Below are 18,330 nucleotides of genomic sequence, written 5' to 3' on the forward strand. Positions count from 1 at the left end.
AGTACAGTAAATTGAAAATGTACTGTCAATTTGTGTCAACAATAGTGTATCATGGGCATTCAGTTGTGCCACAAAATGTAACAATAGCCAGCCATTGATAGATAGATAACGCATTATTAATTAATTAATTAATTAGTTTAATTTTGGCCGGCCATTATTATAATTTTTTTCTAAAGTCATATGAATACTTTCATAATCGTTAAAGGTTGACAATCACACGCCCATATAGCACGCGTTCGTTTGGAGTCTTTGTCTTTACAATGTGTAAGTTGTGTAATTTTTGTTGTGCAGAACACAAATCAAGCTGTATCTTATGCCAACCTAGTTTCATCTAATTTACAACAATTTGTGATGAGGCACCGTCTTTCCTCTGATATTCAGATTAGCCATTGAAGCTCCACGGAGCAGTCAGGCTACAGGCTCATAGTGCGCTCAGGCTGCTCTTTTTTTCTTAAAGTTTTGAGACTTCAAGGAATTTGGTTTTACTTTCATGTGCTGCGTCGGCCCAATAAAGCAGACAACTGCCAGCACCTCGTGTAATCTTGGGCGAAGTGTCAATCATGTTGTTTGAGCGGTTGAAGTGCGGGTTTTGGTAACCGCCTCCTGTCCGCTTGGAAGAGAGAACAGGGGGAAGGGAGGGGGGATGCAGGGGGGAGGGGGACTCGATCAAAGACTCTCTGGCTCTCTCGCCGTAGGATGTACTGCTGAGCGCAGACTTGCTCTCTGGACGGACGGCGTCTGTGTTTGGAAATATCGCCGCTTTTGGATTATATTCTTCCGTTGCTCTTTGAATCACAACCAGATGAATAGAAATGGGTAAACTGCATTCGAAACATGGTAAGTTTAACAAAATAAATCTTTGGAGAAATGCCATCTGTAGTGGGTCGGAGCACGCCGGAGCGCGGCGGTACTTTGGAGTTAACCTTTTTTATTGTCTTCTCCCTTTCCCCCTTACTTTGGGGTTTTCTTCGAAAAGCTGCCGTTTGTAAACCGAGGGAGAGTCCGGAAGGTAAGCGATACGACATATCAGTTACTGTATCATTTATTATTTGAGAATTCGGGCAATCGAAACGGCACTTTAGTTCAGAGCTCCAGTGGTTGAAACAGAGCAGCCACCTATGTTACTAACTCACAACGAAGCTGTGCGTAAAGAAAATATCGGTGTTATACTTATACAGACGCGTAAAACAACGTGGATATTAACACGAGTCACTCTTTTGTTTCCAGGCGACAGTTTCGTAGTGAATGCGTGCTTGGCGAGGAAAGGCATCGACGACTGGCTGGTGAAGCAGCAGTACTACTGCACCGGGTCGTCGCGCCTGGAGCACGACTGTCACCACAAGAAGACCTGCGGCTCCACTCCTCGGGTAAGGGCAGGAGTTTTATGAGGACTTACTCACTGATGTGAGGTCAGTGAAACGTTATAGTGGACCCGGGTTTTGGAGAGAGCCATCTGCTGGGCCATCGTGTGATGTACTGGATCGTGTCCGTTTGTCAACTTTCTGCTAGTTGAGTTGATAGTCAAGATGTTTGGATGTTTGATCCATCATGGATATAGGTGTTATCGTAAAGTAGCGGATTTAGGCTTCTCCCGAAGGACTCACGGACGACGCTTTGAAGATGAATAAGCCTTTGAAGATACAATGGAACGCTTTGTGCTTGTTTGAGTTTTTATTGGTAGGCCTACGATTTAATCACAGAATATGTTTATTTGACAATCGGTGATGTCGTCATGTCTTCTCTTTAGGTGAATGACTGACTAAAAATAATCAGTCATTCTCTCTCTCTCTCTCTCTAAAAATAATCAATTAACTTGACTAACATGCCTTCAAAACTCATCCATAAACTTGAAAACGCTCCAACTGAATGAAAAGTACTATTTTACACTGCACATTATGTCGGATAAAAAGTAGCCTATTATTTGATAAAAAATCTGTGGTGCATTGTGAATAGCTCCGAGTTGAAGGTCATGTCTATTTTGTATTAGGGCATTCTGATGTTGTTGTCTGCTTCGAAAATCCTCTGGAATCACTTCAGAGTGTCCCTAAGCCGCTTTGGCTACAACGCTTTCCTCAAGCGCACCACGTTTGAAGAACCAAGGCAAATTAATAAATAAATCATCTGATAGCTAATCCCTTTTCCACAACTCCAGTGTCCTAATTGCATTCTGACCAAAATTAACGAAATCCTCTTCTATTTTGAAAAAAGAAAAAAATCATTTGGATCAACCCCTGATCCACAGATCCACTGTTAATCAGTGGAAGGGCCAATGGCAACGCAGCGCAGAGGTAGAGAGCAACAACGATACAAGTGTGTCCGCAAACTGGACGAGAAGTAAAGTAGTTCAGCACGAGTAATTAAGAAACAGCATCGGGGAATATAAGGTGCTCACTGGAACCTTACTGGAAGTGACACTGACGTATTTTATGCGCAGCCAAATCTCCCCTGATCAGGGTCCAAGTCGAGGTCCAAAGTATTTGGCCGCTGCTGCTGCAGTGTGGTCCTAATAGTTGTGCCCCGGGGAGGGGGAGTGCTAGAATCTGCTCTGGCCGTCAGTGTGGGACATGACCGACAGTGGCCACTTTCTAGCCGCTCCGGTTGGAGGTGACGTGCGAGCGAGCGAGAGTCGCTCAGCGTGTGCGTGCATCAGCGCAAAGCCAGCAACGACCCCCCAGCGACGCTGTCCAAGTCGCTAAAACCTGACATGTGTCCGGTCCACTCATAAACATCGTGTAACCGGAGCCCCCCGCGCACGGAAAGGCGCGGTGTCAGTGTGCGCCGTGGAAAGCGCCATGGGAAACATTTGGGAAAAATGTATTTCAAGTTCCATATTGTTGCTGGAAGTGCGGATTATTGTCGGTCTCAGTCTCGCGGCTGTTGTTTTTGTCACTCGACGCCAAGGTGGTCGTGGGGAATAGCAACCGCGTCCCGGTTCAGATTCACGAGTGTGGAAGTTTGAAAACACATCTGTAGGAATTCTTTTTTCTCCCGCTTGTTGAAAAACAGTGTTATTTATCCAGATGTTTACCCCCCTCCCCCCCTCTCCAATAGCAGCCTTGTTTTTGTTTCCAAGAGGGTGTGAAGAGAATCTTGGCTCTGGTTTAAAAACAATCCCGACTGAAGGGCTTGATGGTTTTCCCTATTCACAATTAAGATTTATGTGCAGTTCTATGGCATAAATAATTCAAATTGGTGTGTCTAATGGATTCCATAGCCAAGGGGGAGTCGACATAAAAGAAGAGGAAAGATATTTTTTCCAATATCAATATTTATTTGGATGTTTTTCTTCTGTTGCGTCCTGTCGGCTAGATTCTAGTTCAGTAAATAGCACAAAGAAGTATGGCAGTTTTTTTTTGCATTAACTCATTGGCTCACATACTCCCCAACACATGTAAGCTACTCCACAATATTACTTTGCCATGTGCAACTGAATAAATCAGTCCCTCCCAAATAAGATGACTTAAATACCGGCAACTAGCTGTAAAATGCTTGTTTCAGATTTCAGTCCATCCCTAGTTTGCTTTTGCCTTCATAATTTACCACCACACGAGTACCGCACTAAGCTCCACCCAAACAACGACACAGGAAAGCAAAAGCCAGGGAGGTCAGAGCTGTTAGCCCTAGAAGCGTTCTGCCGTCAGTTACGTATATATGTGGTTCTTACCCCATCTAAGCAACATATAGATCTATTTGTAGAAGATTCAGGGTTAGATAGTTATGTATACATGTTGTTCTTACCAACTTTGAACAACATATAGATCAATTTGTAGGAGATACAGGGTTAGGTTGTGTCGTTTCTCTCCAAGATTTGGATTCAGCAGAATCTGTGTAGAGAGAAATCTACACATCAACACATAAATCACATAAATCTATTCCTCATCATGATATGTATACTGCTATATTGGGGAATTACTCTTAAATTATTATTTATTATTACTTGTTATTATAATGTGGTGTGTTTCGTTAACCAAAGCATGCTCGGGGCTTGTTGGATGCTCTCAATCTGCAACTGCTCCTGAGTGCCAGCAGGAGATGAGAATAGGACAAGTCCTCAAAGGTTAAAACTAAGGCCCCTTTTCACACCGAAGCATTAGCCTCGGAAAGAAAATGTGTTTTCATTGTTTGCAAAGGGTCAACTTGTGTTCTCTGAACTATGTCATTCACAGGGAGGGAAGGTGGGACACTTTGCTATGAAGAGGCAAAGATTTAGGGTGCTTTTTTAAATATATATTCTTTTAATAACAGACCTTGTGGTTTTGGGTCTGGAGGCGTGGCATCGCTTCTCTTTAACAAAAGATGTGCTGGACTAGCTATCTGGTACATCAACCCACACTTGTAGGCCCACATCAGAGCCATAGACGTAAGAACCAAGACAGAACGTTTTACCTTTCGTGTGACCAAAGTGTAGTTCGGTCAATTCAATACTCCTGGTTTGACACAGGTTGTTAGCACAAAAGGGCCAGTCGAAGAAGGAGAGATAGAGATAGTTAATCTTTTACGAATTGAAGTCTGAAGGGTGCTACGTTAGCTTTGTTTATCTCCTGTAATCGTGACAGTGTACTCGTGATATGAGCAGTATGGCGACAGGCCCGGGAGGTTACGGACACTGACGGCTGGGGGCAGGTGGGGTGCCGCAGGCCATGTGAGCAGATACACTTTCCCTCCGGTCCACACCGCGTTGTCTACACCTCTGCTGGAAATACATCTCACATGTTGCCGTGAGAGACGCGGACGGCATCAAACGCTTCAACCATCTGTGATCTTTCAGTTTGAATTTCTGGTCGGCCGTTTTGGCAGCGATCTCCTGACACTTTGTTCTTCTCGCTGCGTCTCTCGGACGCTCCTGTCTGACGGGGGGCTGGTGTATATTCCGTACCCGAGATATATCGCTTGCTCCATCATGTGATAGCCTTGGTTTGTCTGTACCGCGCCAAAAGTCACGCGATCTATTAGGTGATTTGGCTTTTCTTTCGTCTTTCTCCCTAGCAAAGTTCTCCTTCCTTTCTACTATTAAAAGCGTGTGTACCCCCCCATCCCCCCTTTCCTGCCTCCTCTTTCCTCTCTCCTTTGGTCCTCCTCGCTCCCTTCCTGGACTCCATCTGGTTCTTGGGTTGACTTTGCGGTCGTCTGCGGCCGAAGAAACGAGGGGAACACTTCGAGTGGTTCCTGCCGTGCAGAGAGGTGTGAGCTGTGACCCCCCAGGGCTACCCCTCCTCCTCCTCCTCCTCCACCCTGCTGACGTAGCCACCCCCCCCCCCACCCACTTCCTCCTCCGCTTCCAGTTGAAAAGCCAAACCCCCAACCTTAAAAAAGCGCTGCCTTGCATCGCAGGGCTTTCTTATTTCCTGGCTGCTTCTCCTCTCAACGAGCTTCCATCTAAACAGATACAGTCTCCTAGACAACAAGGCCAGCGTTCATCTGACGGCGAGGCACGTCCCCGTCCCCCAACCCCCTTGTTTCACAGTAGGGGACCGCCGCTCTGATATTTCCCTGTGACTAGAAAGTTTCTCTTGCTTTTATGGAAGTAGGCCTAAAGCTTTTAAACACATTGTTCCTCAAACGCTGAGGCTGATAAAAGACACGGCAGGCCTCGCGCTTCATTCATTTCTCGCCTTCGCTGTCGTGCCTCTCTCGCTCCTTTAAGCCAAGAGCCCCTGTCTCGGAGCTGAAAGCTCTCTCTCTCTCTCTCTCTCTCTCTCTCTCTCTCTCTCTCTCTCTCTCTCTCTCTCTCCACCGTCTCCTCTCTCTGCGGTGCACTCTCTCTCCCCCGCCTGGCCCCCTTATGCGTGCTTCATGTCGCCCCCCCCCCCAACCCTTCTCCCACCGGGCCCCCCCCCATGTGGGACCTCTGGGGGCTGCATGGCTGCTGCTGCTTTTTTGAAGAGGCTGGGGGGGGTGGAGGAGGTGGGGGGGTGGAGGAGGTGGAGGAGGTGGGGGTGGGGAGAGTTTGGGGCCACACTCCAAAGAAAAGAAAAGCCTTGGCCTTTTGTGCACTGGGGGTGGGTCGGGCCTTTGGGGCTGGGTAGGGGATTCTGGGGGTGGTTAGGGGATTGTGGGGGTGGGTAGCGGCTTGTGGGGGTGGTTAGGGGCTCATAGGGGTGGGCAGGACTTCAAGGGGCGGGTGAGACTTGTGGGGATGGGTGAGGCTTGTGGAGGTTAGGGCTTCTGGGGGTGAGTCGGGGCTTGTTGGGTGGGTAGAGGCTTGGAGGGTGGGTGAGGCTTACGGTGTCGAGTTGAGGCTCGTAGGGGGGGTAGGGGCTTATGGGAGTCGGTCAGGGCTTGTGGGGGTGAGTTGGGGCTTGTGGGGGTGTGTAGGGCCGTGGGGGTGAGTTGGGGCTGGTGGGGGTGGGTAGGGGGGGGGGGGGGCAGCACCTGGCTCCAGAAAGGTTCTCGCGTGTTCCCGTCTCTCCGCTTTCCCACGAGGAGACGGGAAGGATGCCGTCTCCCGCGCGTACCCGGAGGTCCACCCCGGGGCCGTCGCCGCGAGGACGGGAGGTTCAAGGGCACGTGGGCGGCGGCGGCGTCACACCACGGATCGAGTGTAACGCCAGCGCGCTCCGAGCTGCGGGGCTTCTACAGCGAGGGGAACACAATGCGGGCCAGGAATCAACACGTCAGGGGTTTTGTTGCAGGGAAACGGTGCCTTCTGGCAGCCCCGTCTGTGAATGTGCCGTGAGGGTGTGTTGACAGTGTACCTGTCTGTCTGTCTGTCTGTCTGTCTGTCTGTCTGTCTGTCTGTCTGTCTGTCTGTCTGTCTGTCTGTCTGTCTGTCTCTCTCTCTCTCTCTCTCTCTCTCTCTCTCTCTCTCTCTCTCTCTCTCTCTCTCTCTCTCTCTCTCTCTCTCTCTCTCTCTCTCTCTCTCTCTCTCTCTCTCTCTCTCTCTCTCTCTCTCTCTCTCTCTCTCTCTCTCTCTGTGTGTGTGTGGATGTTGTACCGGGGGGCTTTTAGTGGTGGGGTTGGGTGGTGCTTCAGCAGAGCCTCTGTGTCCTTTCACTTTGGTGGTACCCCGCACAAAATAAAGGAATCAAACATGGCATGTTCCTTCCTGCCAGGGCTGTCTGATGAAGCTTATTGGCTGAGACTGGGGGCGTGGCAGAGTGTCTCTTGAACAAAAAGTGTGATGGGCTGACACACAGTCCACATCCACCCTCACTGTGAAGCACAAGTCTGAGCGGTAGACCCTGGCCTGAGACAGTATGCACTCTGTTTTGTCGGCCATGTTGACTTTGTTATTTTTTTCCTGCTATCCGATCTTCTCCTCACCTTTATTTCTATGATTGGTCGAGCACTTCTAGGTCGAGGGAAGTTAGTCAATATGAATATATGTTTCTTGGTAAATAATAATTTATTCCTTCTTAATGTAAGTAGGTCATTTGTCCGGGTTATTTATCACTTGTTTTGTGATGTGGTGTGGATTTTTTTATCCGGCAGTCGTTTCGCAAATGCAGTTGTCACTTTTTTAGACGTCTCAATTTGGAAACAAACTCTCACTTTGTTTTATATGCATGCTTGGTTAAATATAGTCAGCGGGCACGCGAGGTATGGGCATGTGGCCATGTGGCCATGTGGTTTGGAGTGGAGCCGGCCTTACAGCACGCACACACAAACGTATACGAGTGTGTCTGTAGGAGCGTGTGTGTGTGTGTAAAAGCGTGTGCGTGAGTTAGTGTAAGTGTGCGTAAGTGTAAGTGTGCGTGAGTGAGTAAGTGTACGTGTGTGTGTTAGCATGTGAGTAAGTGTAAGTGTGTATGTCAGCGTGTGTGTGTGTGTTTATGAGCGTGTGTGTGAGCGTGTGTGTGTGTGTTTATGAGCGTGTGTGTGAGCGTGTGTGTGTGTGTGTGTGAGCATGTGTGTGTGTGTGTGTGTGTAGTGAGCGTGTGTGTGTGTGTGTGTGTGAGCGTGTGTGTGTGTGTGTGTGTGAGTAAGTGTGTGTGAGTGAGTGCTGTGCGTCTAGCGTCGGTAGTCCGGATGCACTCCGGAGATCAAAGGCGTCTGCGGGAATGTGTTTGGAATCCCGAGGGATTAGCGGCGGAGGATTGCGCTTTGTTTCCCCCGGTTATCTGCTCACTGTCCACCGATGGTTTCAAAGCGCCCGCTCTCCTCTCCTCTCCTCTCTCCGGCTCTTCGCCGGGTTTCTCAGGCTGCCTCTGAGTGAGTGCCGGGGTTTGACATCGGAGAAATGTTGTGGAAGCGTGCGAAATGCAAAATTATGAATCTCTATTGAAGGTTGACGTTGGTTCAGGGATGAGCCCGATGTTTTTTCGTGTGTCGTTTCTTTATAAAATCGCGATGCAGACCTTAATCCCAACGGAGACGGCAGTGATTTCCTCCAAATGTCTGGTCTGTTTATCAAATGGAAGATAGCCTGTAGGCTTACTGGTTGCTGTCCAAATGCACACAGCCGGACTCACCCAAAGTGACACGGGCTCGGGTTCAAGAAATGTTCTGTGCTGGCGGCGCACTTTGTACTGCTCCCTAACGACCAGAGTCTGCTTGAGCAAGTGTTCGATCAGCGGGGTCATGATGACTGCGGCTAGCTCTGCTGCACCTTACGATGATCAGCATGGCCAGCAGCACCCTTGCACCTGCGCTCGGTATGATATTGGACGCTGAAGGTAACAGGGGAGGGAAACAGTGAGAGGGTCCAGTTCTAGCGTTGGACTGATTCCACTTCTGCTACTGATCAAGCTCTGGAATTCACGTCCACAGACGTTTTTTGGAGTCACCCGAAATCGTGGGTGTCATGGTTGCAAAGCAATTCTACTATCATGCGTGATCGTAATCGGGGTCATTCTCCGATCCCAATACCCCATTTCATCAATGTATGAGGTCCCCAGGATCGTACCAGTGCAGCCCAGAGCAGCGCCTGTGTCTGGGGGTAGGAGGGTCAGTCCTCCAGGGGCGATTCTGGAGCCAGCTCAGGCTCCCATGGCGGCCCTGAGCCCGCTTTAATCAGCCACTTGAAAGGCTATGCTGAAGTGGGTGTTTAAGTGTTTAGAACCCTGAATCATTCTCTCTTGTTTGTTTATCGGCTCCCCCTGCGGGCTGTGCTTTGGCCCGTGCAGTAAGCGCTGAATAATTCGACAGAGCATGCAAAGTGGCTCTTGTAAATTGCATCAGATCAGCATCTGCATAAAGCTGTTACAGCAGAATCTCAAGAGAACACATGCATGCAAAGACCACACACGCACACACACACACACACATGCACACACACGCACACGCACACAGACAGACACATACACACACACACAACCATGGACAAAGAGATGGACACATAATCACACAAACCGAAACACACACACACACACACAGCCACGGACAAAGAGTTAGACACATAATCACACAGACCGATACACACACACACACACACACACACACACACACACACACACACACACACACACACACACACACACACACACACACACACACACACACACACACACACACACACACACACACACACACACACACAGCCATGGACAGAGAGACAGATACATAATCACATAGACTGACACACACACAAACACACACACACACACACACACACACACACACACACACACACACACACACACACACACACACACACACACACACACACACACACACACACACACAAGCAAGGCACTTGCATATCCTCACACACATAAGGGACACACACATGCTCTCAAATACCTCACGCACAAGCATACACACGCGTCCACACACACACACACACGGATGTGTTGATCAGAACCAGGCCTGACGGGCACAGAGACCCAGCACGACTCTCCCTCCCCTCCCCCTCTCCCCTCCCTCCCCTCTCCCTCTCCTCTGTATTTATTGACGCGGTTCAAAGGACCCCGGGACTTTGGGAGACACCCCGAGACCGGCGGCCGTCTCCTCTGCCGCCCCCACGGGCCCCGCGTTGTGTTTATCCCCCGCCGGGCCCGGGGGGCCCCCAGCGCCACCTGAGGAAGGCAGAGCGGAGGATGTGGTCTTTAGGTAAACAGAGGGGGAGCGTATTGTTCCAGGTCCAGACAGAGAGACCCGGGGCTCTTCCCCTGGCGCCCGCGGGGCCAGGCAGGTCTGGATTGTCTGCTAGGGGATGTTTTCGGTGGAGGGAAAGCCAAACAGAGGGGCGGCTGTGCTGAAAGGAAAAGGCCCCCGCCCCCTCGGTGTGTTTATGCTCCACAGGGGCCCGGGGCCAGAGAGGAGCTCACCCAGGAGGGGCCTGAATGGAGCCCAGGAGCCCAGGAGCCCAGCAGGGCGGTGTGGTCTGCCTGTCAACCTCACACACATGCACATGCACATGCACACAACACACACACACACAGGCGCACGCACAGACACGCCCGGACGCATGCTCACATTTGTTCATACTTTGTTTGTATTTTTTACTACCTTGAAGAAAAACAAATCTCTACACAGCGGTCAAATTCCTGTCTTGTTATAAGAATTTAATTAGGCAGAATGACCATGTGTTGTGCTGAACATTTCACAATAAAACGCACACACGTACATACGCACATACACACAGTCAGACACGCACACACACGCATTCGGACACACAAGGAAGCACTCGCCATCCATGGCAGGGGAAACATTACCAACGAAAAACAACCAATTAGCACACAACTGCCTTCAACAGTTCGTCCTGTCGTAGTCGCTGCATGTCATGTATAAACATGTCACACATTGGCAGGCCCTGCTTCTGGTCCCGGGTCGGTCGGGTCGGTATTCTGCCTGCATCGTGTTGTGTGTGGTGTAAATGCGTGCGCAAGTGGAGGCGCACGCAGGCCATGTGCGCACCACATTGCCAGCGTACGTTCGCACAAGTGTGAGTAACTCCCCCTACTGTGAGTTCTTAACGATGCGCCGAGACACGAGCCTCTAATTCCAGCCGGCTATGAATAGACACATACCACTGGCACCGGGGCGCTTGTGTACAGTAGTTGAAGTGTCTATTTCTACCGACTTGTTTACTCGCTTAGTTGAAAAGTTGTCTGTAATTACAGAGTCTTTAAGTCAGAAGTTAAAAAGGTCAGATGTATGGTATGTTTAGAGGTGGTGGCTTGTGGCTGGAAATGGTCTTCTCCCCAGCCATTCTGTGAGTGTGTGTGTGTGTGAAAAGGAGTGTGTGTGTGTGTGTGTGTGTGTGTGTGTGTGTGTGTGTGTGTGTGTGTGTGTGTGTGTGTGTGTGTGTGTGTGTGTGTGTGTGTGTGTGTGTGTGTGTGTGTGTGTGTGTGTGTGTGGGGGGGGGGGGGGGTGAAAAGAAGAGAGAGTTTGTGTGTGTGCGAATGTGTGTGGAGGGGTTCTTGCGCTTGTGTTTCTGAGTTTATGTGGGGGGTATATCTGTGCATGGGCTGTATTTGGGAGGGTGTGGGTATGTGTGGAAGGGTACTTGTGCAGGAGTTTGTGTTTCAGAGTTTACGGGCGTATATGTGTGCATGGGCTGTATTTGTGTGTGTCTGTGTGTGTGTAAATGTGTGTGTGTGTGTAGAAGGGTGCTAGTGTGTGAGCGTGTGTGTTCTGAGTTTATGTGGAGGTTATTTGGGTGTATGAGCTGTATTTGGGTTTGTAAATATGTGTGTGTGTGTGTGTGTGTGTGTGTGTGTGTGTGTTGTGTGTTAATGTGTGAGTGAGTGGGCTTTTAAATTTTGTGTTTGTGTGTGTGTGTGTGTGGGGGGGGGGGGGGGGGGGGTGAGCACAGCCAACTTGGTGTCCAGGCAGACTTTCCAGCTGTAGAGAAGCTGTTGCTACGCAGTACGCACACGTCTGAGCTTTTCCACACACACACACACACACACACACACACACACACACACACACACACACACACACACACACACACACACACACACACACACACACACACACACACACACACACACACACACACACACACAGGGAGGGAGTGGAGCTGTCAGCCAGAGTGACGGGTCTGGGCAAGTGGTTCTGAATGAAGACAAAAGCGGCGGCCGGCTGGTGTCGACGGGTCGCCCTCACTGCCTGCACGCTGTACCGTCACACTTGTCAATGGAATCCTCATCGCTACAGTTTGATCTTGTGACGGTTTTATTTAGAGATCATGTCGATTTTCAGGTCGATTTCAATGGCACAGCCCTTCATCCCAGTTAAACGCTCCTAATGCTAGTGATGGTTTGATTCTCCTAGTCGTGGTTAAATGCTGCTAGTGTTGGTTAAATTATCCTAGTGATGGTTAAACGCTTTGGGAGCAAGATGTGTCTGGGTAATTTTAAAGACAGAGGCACCTATTTACCAAATGTTTCAGTAATGCTCTCTGGCTGTGATGAAAGGTGGAAACACTGTTTATACTAAGCATCAACACGTGGGCTCACTATCTGGTGCGGGGTAGTCAGGCGACCAGCCTGGTTCCTGTCAGGCTCTGCTGCGCTGGGGAGACAGGCTGCCCAAGCCGTGAAACCATCCAGTCACACTGTTCTTTAATGATACCACTGCCTTATTAACGAGCCAGTAGCCGCACACACACACACAGACATGCTACCACACGCACACACACACACACACAAACACACACACACACACACACACACACACACACACACACACACACACACACATACACATACACATACACATACACACGCGCGCAAGGGCCAGTTCTGTCATCATGAACTACCATCTTCTTCCTTGGTTAGAAAACCTTAACTGGCTCACCTCACACGCCCTTGGTGCTGTTCTGCATCACCAACTCTTTCATTCCTGTCCTATCTCGCAAAAGAAGAGTTATATTCATGTTCGTTTGTAGATCTTGGCAGGCTGTATTTTGTATTCTCTACCAGGCAGCGGCAGCAGGAATTCAAAGCCACAGTTGTTGTGTGCGTTTCGTTGACTCCGTGTTGAAACTGGTGTACAAGGTTACCTAAAGTTAAGCTACACAAGAACCAGTCACTCAGATGTTCTCCCATCTCCTGACAAGCCGGTTTGGAGGCAAAGGGAGATTGACACGAGCAAAACGCCTCTCTGGTCAATGAAAACAAACGTGCCAGAGCCGGTCTGGTTCTCAGGATGTCAGGCCTTGATGTACGGCCCTCCTCTTGTCTCCGGGCTGGGGGAAAGCTTTGATAAACACGCTGATAAATGCTAATTGCTCGGGTTACATATTTTTCAAAGCTAATAAACGGCAGGAGCCTTGAGAGACGGAGGGCGCCCGAGGCGAGCGGCCAGGGCCGTTAGGGCTTATCTTCGCAGGTGTAAAAGTTGAGTAAATGGGTCATTAAAGCGTCGGCCAACTTCCCACATGAAGCGCAGGAGAAAAAAGGGCAGCAAAGGGGAAGGGGGGGTAGGGGGGTAGGGGGGTGGGGGGGGCGGCGGCGGCGTTGCAGCAGCGTGGAGCTGACGAGTGGAGACGAGAGAGCTGTAAATCTCTGCTAATGTTTCACTGAGCCTTTTCAGAGCCGGCCTTTGATGTCGGTGAGGTAATGTGACCGGTCGTGTTTGCTGTGTTAATCCGGAGAGCAGAAATGATTGGTGGCTGCACACAAACGGACTACAAAAGGGCGGCAGCCAATCACACGGCGGCTCGCAGCGGCTGTGGAATCAAACATCTGAAGCACGCCGAGCCGCGCCCGCTCGCACGTGTATGCGGCGCTAAAATGGGCTTTTTTTTGTTGTCGCTTGGAGAACTGTGATAAGCCGAAAACAAATTCACTCCGAGCAAGCCGTAGATGAGATTTACAAATCCTGAATGCATCACATCGTCTTGTAGTCTGTCTGTCTGCCTGTCTGTTTATTTGTGCGTGTGCGTGCATGTAGGGGTGTGTGTATGTGTCCATCTGAATATGTGTGTGTGTGTTTTTGTATGTATACAAGTAAGTGTTCATGTATGTGGTTGTGTGTGTGTCCATCTGTATGTGTGTGTGTGTGTGTGTGTGTGTGTGTGTGTGTGTGTGTGTGTGTGTGTGTGTGTGTGTGTGTGTGTGTGTGTGTGTGTGTGTGTGTGTGTGGCAGTGGCAGTGGCAGTGTACACACACACAAGCATGCATGCATCCGGCTGACGTGTGCGGCGGAGCAGGGCTCAGAGGGTCAGCCCTTCTAGACGGGCTGCTCCCCGATCGCCTCAGCTCCTACACACACACAGCACAGCGTTGAAAGAGAACCACCGGCGACCCACCGGAGCCAAGGACACCAACGTCATTCACCCCAACCCCCCCAAATCTATACCTCGACCGTAGACCTGGAGAGAAGATGTCCACCAGGCCTGCTGTCATTGTGAAACCTCACGCCTTGGAGAGGTCTGCTGCTTTTGGGGAGCCGTCCTCCACTCATAGAGACACTTGATCTCGCGTGATTCAGATGTTTAGACGGGAAGACGCAGGCTGATTTGAGTCTATGGGGATTCGAATCAAAACGATAAACAGAGCACAGAATATAATGTCTCCGAATTCGAATGCCGATACATGCAGAATATTTCTGGCCCGATATCCCTAACAAATACACAAAAATAATCCTAAATTTGGATTTCCTCTTCAGTCTTATAAGTGAGGTTGTTGAAACATAAGATCTTCCTCCCTCTCTCTCTATAAATGTCGTTTAGACCCAGGCCCTTCCGGGCGTGGGGGTCAGCGGGCGGAAGCCTGGGTGATCCCTTATCCTGCAGGGATCCCCCAGGCTCCGGCTCCGTGGCGGCCCGTTGGCTGTTTGAGTCGGCCTCCTGAGCGTCTCGACTTACGTTCGGGGGGAGTCCTCAGTGAGCAACACGACACCTAGACGCTAATTTGCAGCTCCAGAGCAAATAGCTTTTCTTCTTTGTTGTTGTTTGACTCCTTGGCTTTCAGCGTGTTTGCCAACCCTGGAGTATAATACATATGCCGGGGCTTGGAGGGTTGCCCATTAATAATTCCTTCAGGTGGGAAACTTCTAAGAACCAATGATAATAGGGAGAAGACAATGCCCCATTTAGGTATTTTCTTTTAACCCTGCCACAAAGTATTTCACGTAAGCTCTCCAGTATAAAGCTGGAAGTGAATGACCTATATGTGACATGTGTCATTGAGTGTGAGTGTATACGGTTTTAAAGCCTCTGATGTGAGGCCAAAAATTTCCGGCCCATGCTGGGCAAAAAAGTCCTCCTCTATTCTGTTCTATTCTATTCTATTCTATCATTGACTGCAGGCATTACATGAAGACAAAAAGGGCATTTGGAGTTCTTGATACTTGAGCTTTTAAACTAGGAGGTTGTGTGGAGCAGAAAGAGAGCCAGCATTTCCCTCCCTCTGAACTCTCGCAGTGTCTCTGTCTGTCTGTCTGTCTGTCTGTCTGTCTGTCTGTCTGTCTGTCTGTCTGTCTGTCTGTCTGTCTGTCTGTCTGTCTGTCTGTCTGTCTGTCTGTCTCTGTCTCTGTCTCTGTCTCTGTCTCTGTCTCTGTCTGTGACTGTTTCTCTCTGTCTGTGACTCAGTCTTTCTCTTTCTCTGTAGTTGTGTCTGTTTATGTGTCTCTGTCTCTCTGTCTGTGACTGTTTCCCTCTGTCTGTGACTCAGTCTTTCTCTGTCTTTCTCTTTCTCTGTAGTTGTGTCTGTTTATGTGTCTGTGTCTCTGTGTCTTGTGTGTCTGTGTGTGACCTGATGAGCAGAGTCCCGCCCCCAGAGGTTGGATGAAGACTGGGTTAGAGACAGTTATGTAGCCAATACTCCTGCGGCCTGCTTTGCCTCGCTCCCTGGCCGGGGGCCACGGGGTGCTGTAGTCGGCCATGTTAACTGCCTGTGTGGTGTGGTGTGGCAGAGACAGACAGCATGGGTCAAACCCTTGTGGGAGTTGACCACAGCCACGCATAAACACAGATCCCTTGCACTCCAACAAACACACGTCTCTCTCTCTCTCTCTCTCTCTCTCTCTCTCTCTCTCTCTCTCTCTCTCTCTCTCTCTCTCTCTCTCTCTCTCTCTCTCTCTCTCTCTCTCTCTCTCTCTCTCTCTCTCTCTCTCTCTCTCTCTCTCTCTCTCTCTCTCTCTCTCTCTCTCTCTCTGTGTGTGTGTGTCGGTACATACCGAAAGAGGCTGGAGAGGAAGATAGAAATCACTTGGCCCAATCATACGTGTATTCGCTGCCAGGGTTAATATGGTGCTTGACACCAGAGTGCAACATTGCCAGAAATAATCACGTTCTGCTCACGTTGCCTTTCATCTTGTTCATCGTCTCTTTTGTAGGAGCCAATGGATTATGACACTTGAATTAGAGCCTGTTTGGTGATAATACAGGCTCAACGGGTTCAGTAGTGGTTTAAATATTATCCACAGAAAGCTCAAGTGAGTAGGTTGTTGAATGGGAGTCATAGATGCCTGTTGTAGGTGTTAGTAGATAGAGTTAAATCCATACATATCATATCAGTTGTTCATGGATAGCTACAATTCAAACTGCTACCATCCATAGTAAACAATATCATTGTCTACTGTTATGGCATTGTTTGACTTGAGTTTAGCATTTCAAGTAGAAAGTACACATTCATTAAACATGAAGCTATGACAACAGACGACTGACATGTGTCCGTTCTGGGCCGTGTTCATTTAACGTCCCAAAATAAACAGTTCCCTAGCAGAAACAGGCCTGTACACGGGACACTGCAGCGGGCACTTTGTCCACACGTGAACAGCCTGGAAATAAACACAGTTGGGCCGTCCCATCCATCATTCCTCGGTCCCTGCGTCCCCCAAAGAGCCTGTGGAGGGAGCTGGCCGGGGTTGAAAGAGGCACACATTATGCTCTGGTTCCCAGCGCACATCAAACATCACGTCTGGGAAGTTTGTTTTCCAGAGTGTTGAACAAAGACACTTGTTTATGTACCAAAGGCCTTTCTGGGTGTTTGGAGGATTGCAGCGGACTCGTCTGCTTCTCTCACGCTAACTTTAAAAAATACTTACATGGTACTATCGTAGATATCTTCCATGCTAACTTTTGGAAATATCTTGCACGCTTACTATCGTAAATATCTTAAACGCTAACTTTCGTTAATATCTTGCACGTTAACTATTGTAAACAACTTATACGCTAACTTTTATAAATACTTTATAGTATTTATTTGGAGCGTGGAGCATAAGCTGTGACGTAAACATGAGCGAATTGTAAGGCAATAAACACCAGAGAATAGCAAATGTTGATTCTCTGCTTCAATTTGGTCATGCAGGCTAGCAAGTGGGGATATTCACTAAATCCTGTTGGCGTGGCCGACTATTACTACCACTCTTTATGACTTCTTCCGACGACGTGACGAACACAGTGGAGTGGGCTGTCCAGTCTGCTGTGCTAAAAATAAAGATAATTGAACTTTGACCCCTCAGCGACTTAAAAGCCCCCCCATGGCATCGAGTGCTTGATTGTCTCATTCACTTGTTGACCTTTCAGAATAGAGGATGCTTTGATCTTCTTAATCAATCTCACAACCCTAAGGCGAGCTATATGTGGCTCTTAATAGATCATAAAGATGTAAAAAAAACAAATTTTTCCTGTTCATCCACTAACAAACATTTCTTTTTTCGTTTTTTACTTATTTTTTGTGTCTGTTGGTTGCTATGCTGGAGGAATCCCTATTTATTTGTCGTCACTGAAGCGCAACGGCAACATGATGATACAACGATGATAACTATATATAATCTTCTTCACCCAAGTCTCTAGTCATACCCTTTTAACACAGACCAAATATGGCCTAGGTATGAGATTCCACTCTTTGCATCAATAAGCGAGAGAGTTGTGTGCTTTTCACTCCTTATCCTGGCTAAATATCTCAGATATTTAGCGTCCACACACTCCCTTCCAGTGCAGCTCTGACCTCCTCAGCTATGGGGTGAAGATTCCCTCTCCCCACGCATAACAGCTCAGCCCTCCGGCCAACTGCATTTAGTTTTTGACTTTCCCCGCTTTTACTTTGTAGGAAGAAGAAGACGAGCCCATCCCCATTAGTCCATCATGTTCTCCACAGCGGTGTGTTTCCACCACCATGTGCTCTGCCTAAGTGGGCCTGTCTGACACTGAATGACCATGTGTCATCTTAAACGCCCCTCCGTCCCAAAACACACACACACACACACACACACACTCAGACACGCTCAGACACACACACACACACACACACACACACACACACACACACACACACACACACACACACACACACACACACACACACACACACACACACACACACACACACTTAGACACACACACACACACACACACACACACACACACACACACACACACACACACTTAGACACACACACACACACACACACACACACACATAGACACACACACACACACACACACTTAGACACACACACACACACACACACACACACACACACACACAC

At 49.0% G+C, this 18,330-nt stretch overlaps 1 protein-coding gene across 1 annotated transcript in view; it reads left to right on the plus strand.

Moving 5' to 3' along the window:
• The first annotated feature begins 661 nt into the window (after positions 1 to 661).
• nkd1 (NKD inhibitor of WNT signaling pathway 1) overlaps positions 662 to 18,330 on the plus strand; it is a 33,511-nt gene continuing 15,842 nt past the window's right edge. The window contains exons 1-3 of the mRNA XM_060071438.1: positions 662 to 837; positions 977 to 1,009; positions 1,228 to 1,367. Of these exons, the coding sequence (XP_059927421.1) occupies positions 813 to 837; positions 977 to 1,009; positions 1,228 to 1,367 (198 nt within the window). The 5' untranslated portion in view covers positions 662 to 812. The remainder of the gene's footprint in view (positions 838 to 976; positions 1,010 to 1,227; positions 1,368 to 18,330) is intronic.

This window comes from Gadus macrocephalus, chromosome 14, assembly GCF_031168955.1.
Source record: "Gadus macrocephalus chromosome 14, ASM3116895v1".
NCBI lineage: Eukaryota > Metazoa > Chordata > Actinopteri > Gadiformes > Gadidae > Gadus > Gadus macrocephalus.